The 13,785-nt window shown below is 37.4% G+C and overlaps 1 protein-coding gene across 1 annotated transcript; it reads right to left on the reverse strand.

The window, feature by feature from the left end:
* Nucleotides 1-12,399: 12,399 nt before the first annotated feature.
* Nucleotides 12,400-13,386, reverse strand: LOC133074128 (olfactory receptor 4C13-like). The gene has a single exon (XM_061168064.1). It carries the CDS (start codon nucleotides 13,384-13,386, stop codon nucleotides 12,400-12,402), a length of 987 nt encoding a protein of 328 aa, XP_061024047.1.
* Nucleotides 13,387-13,785: the final 399 nt, after the last annotated feature.

Raw genomic sequence — 13,785 nt, forward strand, 5'->3', positions numbered from 1 at the left:
AGGGAACACAAACCTTAAATGACACAATGGACCAGCTAGACCTAATTGATATCTATAGGACATTTCACCCCAAAACAATCAACTTCACCTTTTTCTCAAGTGCACATGGAACCTTCTCCAGAATAGATCACATCCTGGGCCATAAATCTGGTCTTGGAAAATCCAAAAAAATTGAAATCATTCCAGTCATCTTTTCTGACCACAGTGCAGTAAGATTAGATCTCAATTACAGGAAAAAAATTGTTAAAAATTCAAACATATGGAGGCTAAATAACACGCTTCTGAATAACCAACAAATCATAGAAGAAATCAAAAAAGAAATCAAAATATGTATAGAAATGAATGAAAATGTAAACACAACAACCCAAAACTTATGGGACACTGTAAAAGCAGTGCTAAGGGGAAGGTTCATAGCATTACAGGCTTACATCAAGAAACAAGAAAAAAAAAACAAATAAATAACCTAACTCTACACCTAAAGCAATTAGAGAAGGAAGAAATGAAGAACGCCAGGGTTAGCAGAAGGAAAGAAATCTTAAAAATCAGGGCAGAAATAAATGCAAAAGAAACTAAAGAGACCATAGCAAAAATCAACAAAGCTAAAAGCTGGTTTTTTGAAAAAATAAACAAAATTGACAAACCATTAGCAAGACTCATTAAGAAACAAAGAGAGAAGAACCAAATTAACAAAATTAGAAATGAAAATGGAGAGATCACAACAGACAACACTGAAATACAAAGGATCATAAGAGACTACTAACAGCAGCTCTATGCCAATAAAATGGACAACTTGGATGAAATGGACAAATTCTTAGAAAAGTATAACTTTCCAAAACTGAACCAGGAAGAAATAGAAGATCTTAACAGACCCATCACAAGCAAGGAAATCGAAACTGTAATCAAAAATCTTCCAGCAAGCAAAAGCCCAGGACCAGATGGCTTCACAGCTGAATTCTACCAAAAATTTAGAGAAGAGCTAACACCTATCTTACTCAAACTCTTCCAGAAAATGGCAGATGAAGGTAAGCTTCCAAACTCATTCTATGAGGCCACCATCACCCTAATTCCAAAACCAGACAAAGATGCCACACAAAAAGAAAACGACAGGCCAATATCACTGATGAACATAGATGCAAAAATCCTTAACAAAATTCTAGCAAACAGAATCCAACAACATATTAAAAAAATCATACACCATGACCAAGTGGGCTTTATCCCAGGAATGCAAGGATTCTTTAATATCCGCAAATCAATCAATGTAATACACCATATTAACAAATTGAAAGATAAAAACCATATGATTGTCTCAATAGATGCAGAGAAAGCCTTTGACAAAATTCAACACTCATTTATGATTAAAACTCTCCAAAAAGCAGGAATAGAAGGAACATACCTCAACATAATAAAAGCTATATATGACAAACCCACAGCAAGCATCACCCTCAATGGTGATAAATTGAAAGCATTTCCCCTGAAATCAGGAACAAGACAAGGGTGCCCACTCTCACCACTACTATTCAACATAGTGTTGGAAGTTCCGGCCACAGCAATCAGAGCAGAAAAAGAAGTAAAAGGAATCCAGATAGGAAAAGAAGAAGTGAAACTCTCACTGTTTGCAGATGACATGATCCTCTACATAGAAAACCCTAAAGACTCTACCAGAAAATTACTATAGCTAATCATTGACTATAGTAAAGTTGCAGGATATAAAATTAACACACAGAAATCCCTTGCATTCTTATATACGAACAATGAAAAAACAGAAAGAGAAATTAAGGAAACAATACCATTCACCATTGCAACAAAAAGAATAAAATACTTAGGAGTATATCTACCTAAAGAAACAAAAGACCTATACATAGAAAACTATAAAACACTGATGAAAGAAATCAAAGAGGACACAAACAGATGGAGAAACATACCGTGTTCATGGATTGGAAGAATCAATATCGTCAAAATGGCTATTCTACCCAAAGCAATCTATAGATTCAATGCAATCCCTATCAAGCTACCAATGGTATTTTTCACAGAACTAGACCAAAGAATTTCACAATTTGTATGGAAATACAAAAAACCTCGAATAGCCAAAGTAATCTTGAGAAAGAAGAATGGAACTGGAGGAATCAACCTGCCTGACTTCAGACTCTACTACAAAGCCACAGTCATCAAGACAGTATGGTACTGGCACAAAGACAAAAATATAGATCAATGGAACAGAATAGAAAGCCCAGAGATAAATCCACGAACCTATGGACACCTTATCTTTGACAAAGGAGGCAAGGATATACAATGGAAAAAAGACAACCTCTTTAACAAGTGGTGCTGGGAAAACTGGTCAACCACTTGTAAAAGAATGAAATTAGAACACTTTCTAACACCATACACAAAAATAAACTCAAAATGGATTAAAGATCTAAATGTAAGACCAGAAACTATAAAACTCCTAGAGGAGAACATAGGCAAAACACTCTCCGACATAAATCACAGCAAGATCCTCTATGACCCACCTCCCAGAATATTGGAAATAAAAGCAAAACTAAACAAATGGGACCTAATGAAACTTAAAAGCTTTTGCACTACAAAGGAAACTATAAGTAAGGTGAAAAGACAGCCCTCAGATTGGGAGAAAATAATAGCAAATGAAGAAACAGACAAAGGATTAATCTCAAAAATATACAAGCATCTCCTGCCGCTAAATTCCAGAAAAATAAATGACCCAATCAAAAAATGGGCCAAAGAACTAAACAGACATTTCTCCAAAGAAGACATACAGATGACTAACAAACACATGAAAAGATGCTCAACATCACTCATTATTAGAGAAATGCAAATCAAAACCACAATGAGGTACCATTACACGCCAGTCAGGATGGCTGCTATCCAAAAGTCTACAAGCAATAAATGCTGGAGAGGGTGTGGAGAAAAGGGAACCCTCTTACACTGTTGGTGGGAATGCAAACTAGTACAGCCGCTATGGAAAACAGTGTGGAGATTTCTTAAAAAACTGGAAATATAACTGCCATATGACCCAGCAATCCCACTTCTGGGCATACACACTGAGGAAACCAGATCTGAAAGAGACACGTGCACCCCAATGTTCATCGCAGCACTGTTTATAATAGCCAGGACATGGAAGCAACCTAGATGTCCATCAGCAGATGAATGGATAAGGAAGCTGTGGTACATATACACCATGGAATATTACTCAGCCATTAAAAAGAATTCATTTGAACCAGTCCTAATGAGATGGATGAAACTGGAGCCCCTTATACAGAGTGAAGTAAGCCAGAAAGATAAAGAACACTACAGCATACTAACACATATATATGGAATTTAGAAAGATGGTAACAATAACCCTATATGCAAAACAGAAAAAGAGACACAGAAATACAAAACAGATTTTTGAACTCTGTGGGAGAATGTGAGGGTGGGATATTTCAAAAGAACAGCATGTGTACTATCTATGGTGAAACAGATCACCAGCCCAGGTGGGATGCATGAGACAAGTGCTCCAGCCTGGTGCACTGGGAGGACTCGGGGGAATCGGGTGGAGAGGGAGGTGGGAGGGGGAATCGGGATGGGGAATACGTGTAAATCTATGGCTGATTCATATCAATCTATGACAAAACCCACTGAAATGTTGTGAAATAATTAGCCTCCAACTAATAAAAAAAATAAAATAAAATAAAATAAAAATATAAATATCAAGAATGGTGATAGATCCATAAATTGGAATATTATTCAGCAATAAAATGAATAAACTCCTGGTTAACACAATAATATGCATAAATGTGATGTGTATGATACTAAGAACAAGAATCTGTATTTAAAAGACTACAGAGTAGACCTAATCTTACATATATAAAATGCAAATAATCACACCAAAACTCAGAACTACAAAACAAATCCAACAACTTTTCAGGGTACAAAATCAACATATTGAAATATCATATCTACATATATTTACAATGAACTACCCAAAACAGAAATTATTAATTATTAAATTAAATAATCCCATTTACAATAGCATCAACAAGAATAGAATACATGGGAATAAATGTACACTGAAAACTAGATGACACTAATGAAAGAAATGAAAGACACAAGGATGTCCCATGCTTATGAATTGAAAGAATTCAATTGTCAAATATTGTCAAAGTCAACACACTATCAAAATCAGTATGGAAAAGATTAACAATCCAAGAAAACTTATAAAGCTCATTCATAAGCAGTTCATAGAAAAGAAATGCAAATCAGTGAAAACCTAGGAACAGATGCCCAAATGGATGGCATGCTGGCAATAACTATGAACATCAAAATTTTAGATACATCAAAAGTTGACTCAGTGCTAATTCTATGTACAAAATTTCAATAACTTCAATGCAAAATAATTTAACATTGAAAAACACTGGTGAAAACATGAACATATGCATCAATTGTAGAGCACACTCATAACAAAGTTAAGCAGTATGAGAGAACTAGAATGAGTTAGATCTCTGTAAATTGGTATGTAAAGATCATCAGGAGGGTGGGGCAATAAAATGCAAAATTTATATACTGAAACATAAACCAAACACAGGTGAAAACATGCTTAAGTTTATGATTATTACTTGAAGAATCTTAAGAAAAGAAAAGATATAGTGAGTATAATATTTTAATTACTACTAACCATCATACCTATAAAGCTTATTTAACAAATTAAAATATTATACTAAAATTTCATATGTAAGACAAATGAAATTGAATAGTATGAATACAGCACTAAACAGTTTCACTACTATATAGAATGAAGGTAAAGATAAGAATCTGGTTAAAAATTTTAAAAAAGAATGAGAAGGTAATAAAATAAAGTGGATAGTAATTTGAAACTGCTGCTGCTGCTAGATCACTTTAGTCATGTCCGACTCTGTGTGACCCCATAGACAGCAGCCCACCAGGCTCCACCATCACTGGGATTCTCCAGGCAAGAACACTGGAGTGGGTCGCCATTTCCTCCTCCCATGTATGAAAGTGAAAAGTGAAAGTGAAGTGCTCAGTCGTGTCCAACTCCTAGCGACCCCATAGACTGCAGCCTACCAGGCTCCTCCATCCATAGAATTTTCCAGGCAAGAGTACTGGAGTGGGGTGCCATTGCCTTCTGCAAATTTGAAACTAGCAACTCTATAAAAATTTCATTTGTTATTGTTGTTGTTCAATCACTAAGTCATGTCTGACTCTCTGTGGCTTCATGAATGACAGCATGCCAGGCTCCTCTGTCCACCACTATTTCCTGGAGTTTGTTCAGATTCTGTCCACTGACTCTATGATGCTATCGGACCATCTCATCCTCTGCCAGCCCCTTCTCCTTTTGCCATCAATCTCCCAGCATCAGGGTCTTTTCAAATGAACCAGCTCTTCACAACAAGTGGCCAAAATATTGGAGCTTCACCTTTAGCATCAGTTTTTCCAATGAATATTCATACTTAATTTCCTTTAGGATTGACTGGTTTGATCTCCTTTCTGTCCAAGGGGCTGTCAAGAATGTTCTCCTGCACCACAATTCAAAAGCATTAGTTCTTCTGTGCTCAGCTTTCTTTGTGGTCTGACTCTCACATCAATATATGATGCCTGGAAAAAACATAGCTTTTACTATACAGACCATTGTTGGCAAAGTGATGTCTCTGCTTTTTAATACACTATCAAAGTTGTCATACTTTTCCTTCCAAGGAGCAAGCTTCTTTTAATTTCATAACTACAGTCACAATCTGCAGCGAATTTGGAGTCCAAGAAAATAAAGTCTGTCACTGCTTCTACTTTTTCGCCTTCTATTTGCCATGAAATGATGGGACTGGATGCCATGATTCTAGATTGTTGAATGTTTAATTTCAAGCCAGCTTTTTCACTCTCCTCTTTCACCCTTATCATGAAGATCTTTAAATTCCTCTTCAATTTCTGCCATTAGAGTGTTATCATCTGCATATCTGAGGTTGTTGATATTTTTGTCAATAATATTGATTTCAGTTTGTGAGCCATCCAGCCTGGCATTTTGCATGATATATTCTGAATATAAAAGTTAAATAAGCAGGGTGACAATATACAGCCTTGTCGTACCCCTTTCCCAATTTTGAAACAATCAGTTGTTTCATGCCCAGGCTAACTGTTGCTTCTTGACCCACAGGTAGGTTTCTCAGGAGACCCACAGGTAGGTTTCTCACGTAAGGTCGTCTGGTATTTCTGTCTCTTTAAGACTCTTCCACAATTTGTTGTGATCCACACAGTGAAAGGCTTTAGCATAGTCAATAAAGTAGAAGATGTTTTCCTGAACTCCCTTGCTTTCTCCATAATCCAGCGAATGTTGGCAATTTAATCGCTGGTTCCTCTGCCTCTTCAAAACTCACCATGTGGATCTGGAAGTTCTTGGATCATGTACCACTATAGCCTAGCTTGAAGGATTTTGAGCATCCTGCCCTCAAAATTTTGAGTGCAATGGATGAGCGCAATGGTATGGTAACTTGAACATTCTTAGTCTTGCTCTTGTTTGGGATTGAAATAAAAACTGACCTTTTCCGGACCTGTGGCTACTAGTGAGTTTTCCAAATTTGCTGGCATATTGAGTGCAGCACTTAAACAGCATCATCTTTTAAGATCTTAGATAGTTCAGCTAGAATTCAATCACCTCCACTAGCTTTGTTCATAGCAAAGCTTCCTAAGGAAGAAAAGGAATACATTAGATCTAAAAATGATTCGCCAACAAAAATGTACTTTGGTGAGTTCAGGGTCCTGTTGACGGTTAGAATCATGACAATGAGTAGGTTGCCCACCAGGGTCAAAATATAGAAGAGTAAGACATCGCTAAAAGGATTTTCTACTTCTTCAGATTCTGCATGAGGCCCAAGAAGATAAAATAACTTATTTTGTTCCTTGTATCTGGCGAGTCTGTACAGGAGCTAAGTTCACATATTAGAATCAGTTTACCTACAGAACAAGCAGGAAAACTTTTAAGTGCATGATAAGTTAAACTTTTTTATTTATCCTTTAAATTAAAACCATTAATAGATTATCAATTTGTGTCCAATGTGACACAGACAATGTGACGACCAAGTTAAGAATGGCATAGTTTCCTATCTCCAGTGATTTGATACACAATGACACATCAAACTATCCCAAACTAATGTAAAATGTCATATTATTAGAACATTGACAAAATGCTAAGTGTCACAGTGTAGAAATATATCAGTTAAACTGGAATCAGTGAAGTCTTCCAAACAAAAGCAATGTTTAGTTGAGTTTTAAAGAAAAAATGATAGAACAAGAAAAGATGCAAAGGAATTCATGAAAAGTTACACCATTTATAAAGTTGCTAGGCTGTAATACTTGAAACAGACAGACATACAGGGTGAAGTGGCCATGATGGAGTAGAAAGACCATGAATTCATGTAACTCTCAAAGAAAAAATAAAATTGCAGGTATTTACAGAATCGCTATTGATTAGAATGACCTGAAGACTAGCAGATCTTCTATTACTAAAAATATATAGCAGGATTCACAGCAAGACTGATAGGAGTGGCAGATAAGGGTGCAGTCATGCCCCATACCTCAGGTAGGCAACACGCAAAACAAGAGACGATTCAGTTGCAGGAGTCACCCAAAGGAGCCAAAGGATCTGAGACCCAAAGACAGCTCCTCAGTTCAGGTGTCCTGAACTGGAAAGGTAATCCGCCATACATACATGACTCTAAAATCAGTGAGAATTCCTTTCCAGAGAGCTAGGGGGCTGCAGAAAACACAGACTGCAGCCTTAAAGGTCACACATAGAATCACACACAGACTAAGAAGAAATGGAAACCTGAGAGGAGCCTCAGTCAGACCATGTTGCAGATATTGGACAAAGCCACCCAGGGTGGAAGGAGAAAAGTGGAACTCACGTTGGGATGTAGACACTTTTAGCAAACACTTTGGGCAGCTACCCATTTCAAATGGGCAGGTCCCATTTCAAATACATATTTTAAAAATAACCTATTCTTTAAAAAGGTGGTGTGGGCAAATATGGCTATTTAAATTCAGACCAAACTGAAATTCTTTCCATGCTTCCAACAACTACACAAATCCATATCCAATGCTCACCTCTATCATGTCCTTATAAAATGTTTCTCATCTTTCCTATTGAGAGGGTAACAGGCAGGAAAGCCAGGAGTCTCCAAATGGAGGAAATAGGCTGCAAGTTTCAGACATTTTTATCTCTCTTAAGCAGCAGGAGGAAACAAACCAGCGATATATATTTTTTTTCTTCCATATACAAATTTAAAAGGAGGTTTCTCTTAAAATGCTGTGTTGCTATGACACCTGGTTTCACCTGAGGCTAACTATTCTCAAACCTTGAGTTAACCAATACATTTCTTTTTCTTATGGAAATGTTTGTCTTAAGATATGTTAATTTACCCCAGACTCTGTAAGTCCAACCTACTTACTCAGATATTGTTCCCCTAATCTATGTAAATGAAACTATTTGTTGGTAATCTGCCTTCTACAAGATTCAAGTCAATCATTTTATGGCCAGGGATGAATTATCTGGTGCCATTCTAAATTTTAAGACATTCCTTTCTTTTCATTAACAGACTGTGAATGACTATATAACTTACAGCTAAAGACTAGGAGGGGGGTACTCTTTTGCCCCCTTTTGATGCCTATGTCAGAAGCGTTCTCTATCTCCTTTATACTTTAATAAAACTTTATTACACAAAAGCTCTGAGCGATCCAGCCTCGTCTCTGGCCCCGGATTGAATTCATCTCCTCCGGAGGCCAAGAATCCCAGCGTCTTATCGTTCAGCAACAACCTTTCACTATTACCAACAAAATGACATTTTTTTTTTCTTCTTTCTTTATTCACTTACTATACATCAATTTCAGAGAAGGCAATGGCACCCCACTCCAGTACTCTTGCCTGGAAAATCCCATGGATGGAGGAGCCTGGTAGGCTGCAGTCCATGGGGTCGCTAAGAGTCAGACACAACTGAGTGACACAACTCACAACTTCACTTTTCACTTTCATGTATTGGAGAAGGAAATGGCAAACCACGCCAGGATTCTTGCCTGGAGAATACCAGGGACAGGGGAACCTTGTGGGCTGCCATCTATGGGGTTGCACAGAGTCGGACACGCCTGAAGTGACTTAGCAGCAGCAGCAGCATCCATCTATTTCCCACTGGAATCTTAATTCCACCTACAAACCATCCTGTTGTTGTTGTTTTTTAATTATTCAAATTTTTGTATTCAGCTCCCATAACTCTCTAACCCACCGTAAACAGAAGAGTATTCTTTGGATAAATTTAACTGAAAATTTCCTAAAATGAATTGATTATGGAGTCATTTTTCCCAGTAATGAGTGAACACTACAGGTTTACAATGCGAAAAGTCATATGGAAAATAGCACCTATGTAGCTCTTCAAGGTGCTACCTTCATGTTCTAACGAAGTATCAGTTTCCTCAATGATGGAGTAGCTCTGTTTTCCTGTAGATGTCTTTCTCCCAAGTGTCATTTTCTTTGAAATTCAATATTTGAATTTCATTTCTTGAGCCCCCTATGACCCATTTTTCATGGTCCTCATGAAGGGTAATATATCTGCCAAAAAGAGATCATCAGATGACTTCTTTTTGACACAACAGAAATCCACATAGTGTAAGTAACCTGGGAAAAAGAGATCAACAGGGAGATGAAGGGAAGAAAGTGCTTCCCCTCCACAAATGAAATAAGAGAAGGATGCCTCAGTCCTCACAACGTGGCCAATGAGCAGATCTGTGTTTTGATATTTTCACATCATGATAACAAAGAGTATTGTGAAGTGAAGGAGTACAGGTAGTCAAATTTAAAAACCGTCCTATTCTTGCTTAACTTTACTGAGTCACGTTGTCCTCTAGTATAAAATGGAGAAAAAAATGTTTCTACTGATACTTGTTCCTCCAGTAAGAGAGTTAAGGTCTGTAAAGAACCTGTGAAAATGTACCTCATCATTGGCCTGCAATGGTAATGAGCTCACTCCCTTCACTTAATGCCTAATATTTTCATCAAATGAAGATTCCAGATTAAACTGAAGGTTCCTTATACAACAGATCCAAACATCCTGCCCCATTGATTTTCAGAAGAAACACACATGGCTACACCAGTCCCCTGATGTTACTTTTCACAAATGTCACTTTCTCAAATTCAGTGACCAAGTGGATCTATTTCATTCATAATTTGAATTCAGTAATGTATGAGCCTGGAGGTATTGTTCACCTGCATAGAGGAGCATTGCAGCTATCCCCCACTTTCTGAAGGTTCACCTTAGCTAACATTTGACTTTTATGAAGACCTACATTAGGACTTCTTTTCATGAATGAAAATAAATACAAAGGGCTTTTTTTGGTTTTAATAGTCAATAACAGTCTACATTCACACTAATGTTGGGGAGTTTTTTAAGATATTTTTCCATTTTTCTTCTAATGAAGTACAGGTAATTTACAATGTTGCTTTAGTTTCAAATTCACAGCAAAGTGATATATACATATATATATACATATATATATATTACATGCATATGTATTCTTTTTCATATTCTTTTCCTTTATAGGTTACATTACTATACTAATGCTGGTCTTTTGTAAAGTGAAGTGGCATAATTTGAACTTTCAAAAAGGGAATATATTTATTCTGCTGAAACATGTGAAACAAGGCTAAAACACGTTTGACAACATTGACACCAAGGAAAAATCGAATCATTAAAACTGCAGATAGATTTCTTATCTATAGACCTCAGCATAGTACAGACAACTGTATTTCATCTGAAAGGAAGTAAAACTGAGTTTCAATGACCTGAATTGCAAGATTTTTAGGTGAAAGTTTTGAAAGGAAGCTGAATTCCAGTGTAATAGTTCCTGACACATTTTGTATGGGAAACATGTGAAGTGAGTCAAGCAAATTAGTAAAACTCTCTTGGTTTCAATATGCTTCTCTGGAAAATTGGGATAATAATAATAGAACTACAAGTTTAATATTTGTAAAAGAGAACTGATGTGAAAATGCCTGATAGACAATAAAGTGTGAATTTGATGTACATGTATGTGGCAGACCTACAGATCAAAAGCTTTGGAACCTAACCATATGCTTCTTGTTGAGATTTGCAAAAGATGCCTAACCTTGTTTCAAATGGTTCCTTGAGTCTTCAAATGGAAAATGTTTATATCTATACTTATTTTTATTATATTATTTATATTAAAAATGTGATCCATGGAGGCAGTGAAGAAAATCAAGCAAATTAAGACTAATTTCAAAATATTTTTTTTTCCATTTATTTTTATTAGTTGGAGGCTAATTACTTTACAATATTGTAGTGCTTTTTGCCATACATTGACATGAATCAGCCATGGATTTACATGTATTCCCCATCCCGATCCCCCCTCCCACCTCCCTCTCCACCCGATCCCTCTGGGTCTTCCCAGTGTACCAGCCCTGAGCACTTGACTCATGCATCCAGCCTGGGCTGGCGATCTGTTTCACCCTAGATAATATACATGTTTTGATGCTGTTCTCTCAAAACATCCCACCCTTGCCTTCTCCCACAGAGTCCAAATGTCTGTTCTGTACATCTGTGTCTCTTTTTCTGTTTTGCATATAGGGTTATTGTTACCATCTTTTTAAATTCCATATATATGCATTAGTATACTGTATTGGTCTTTATCTTTCTGGCTTACTTCACTCTGTATAATGGGCTCCAGTTTCATCCATCTCATTAGAACTGATTCAAATGAATTCTTTTTAATGGCTGAGTAATATTCCATTGTGTATATGTACCACAGCTTCCTTATCCATTCATCTGCTGATGGACATCTAAGGAGAGAATTAGAGGCAGATTGTGAATTATTTTGTTCTCCTTTTGCGGGTGTCTCTTGTTTTGCTTTTGGTACATTCACAGTACCAAAAAAAAAAAAAAAAATTCAGCTATTACTCCTTCACTCAACTGTCCCTTCCCCATATATCTATCTAAGAATTTCTATTTCTGTGCTTGCTTTGACACTGGCTAATCAAATATAGAAATTCTAAGGTCAAAGTCCTATGGAAAATCCAATTTCATCCAAGTAACATATATGAAGAATTTGGTAACAAAGCAGTAAGACTCTAGACAAAAAATTACTCTACAACCATTAAACTGGGGCATTATAGATGTTACTTCCATTGCCTACTCTGCGGTATAAACATGAACATTGACGCTTTGGTAAAGTACATTAAAGTCATTGAAATGGCTAAAAAATGTCTACAGTTTGCCACACCCTCGAGTCATGGGACAAGTTCTGGTCTCTGTTCCCCCAAGCTATAACAAAATGTTGGCTTCTGTCCCTTTTTTCCTGCTCAATGATCTGAAACACTTCTTAATTTTCGTTAACATTTTATAACAGATATAATCCTCCGTTTGTATATAAATCATCACTTTCATGGCATTGTGAATAGCTTAAGTTACTCTCCTCTTCAACAAACTCCTCACAGCATTTTTCACTTCTGCCTTTCTCACTGTGCAAATGATAGGATTTAACAGGGGAGTGAGGATTGCAAAGAACACAGCCACCCACTTGTCGGCAGGATAAGTGACCACAGGACGCGTGTAGGTGAATATACACGGACCAAAAAAAAAAGTACCACTTCTGCAAAGTGTAGCAACATGTAGAGAGGGCCCTGCGTTGTCCTTCAGAGCTATGCGATTTCAAAGAGCTCAGGATGACTATGTAGGAGACAAGTGGCATGGAAAAAATGAGCAAGCACATGCCCCCTGTGTTAGCTGCCACCACCATTCCAAGTCTGTAGGTGTCGCTGCAGGCAAGTTCCATCAGTGAGAAGAAATCACACATGAAGTGGTCAATGACACTGTGACCACAGAAGGTCAGATTGAACATGAACATGAAGAGAATCTGCACAGTGGCATACAGGATCCCCCTGATCCAGGCCACCACCACCAGGAGCTGGCAGAGCCCCTGTCGCGTGATGGTCGTGTAGCGCAGAGGTTTGCTGATGGCCACGTAGCGGCCATAGGCCACGACAGTGAGGACAATGACCTCTGATCCTTCGAGGAAGTGTTCTAAAAAGAGCTGAGTCAGGCAGGCACCCCAGGAGATGGCTGTCCTCTGGTACAGAAGGTCAATGGTAATCTTGGGGGTGGTGACAGAGGTCAAGGTGGCATCTATGAAGGACAAGTGAGTGAGAAAGAAGTACATGGCAGCTTTTGACAGTATGGAGCTGAGTGAGATGGTGATGACAATGAGCAAATTGATCATCACAGTGAACAGGAAAATGAACAAAAGGACAATGAACTGTATTTTCTGTAAGTGTGGATTCTGTGTGAGTCCCAAGAGAACAAGTTCAGTCACATTTTTAGGAGGCATTGAGACATCCATTTAGGAAGTGACACTCTCCTAAGGACTGAATTTCCTACAAAGGAATAAAGAATGATACATATTAATCATGAAAGCATTTAGCCTGAATTTCTTAGGGAAAAAATAGTCCAGCCACTGTAATTGTGGAGCATGTCCATGGCATTTGCCCCAGTACTTGTTTCAAGTCTTTTTAAAATTTTCTCCATGATGCTTTCCATCTCTTCAGATACCCATCACCTGTCACTGTAAAACATATAGAGGGCAATAGTTGATGTGTAATTTACTGGGCTGTCTACATAAGATCTGGACTCTTATTCTGGTTCCAACTCCATGTGATTCTGCTAAGTCATCTTACTGTTCCTTGCTTTTCAGTCCTCCTTTTTACCTGTGAGTTCACAAATTGCAATT

The sequence above is a fragment of the Dama dama genome, chromosome 19 (assembly GCF_033118175.1).
Source record: "Dama dama isolate Ldn47 chromosome 19, ASM3311817v1, whole genome shotgun sequence".
In the NCBI taxonomy this organism is placed as follows: domain Eukaryota; kingdom Metazoa; phylum Chordata; class Mammalia; order Artiodactyla; family Cervidae; genus Dama; species Dama dama.

Bases quoted from the DNA above. Each gene is read 5' to 3' on its own strand.
- LOC133074128 (XM_061168064.1), bottom strand. From the start codon at position 13,386: ATGCCTCCTAAAAATGTGACTGAACTTGTTCTCTTGGGACTCACACAG.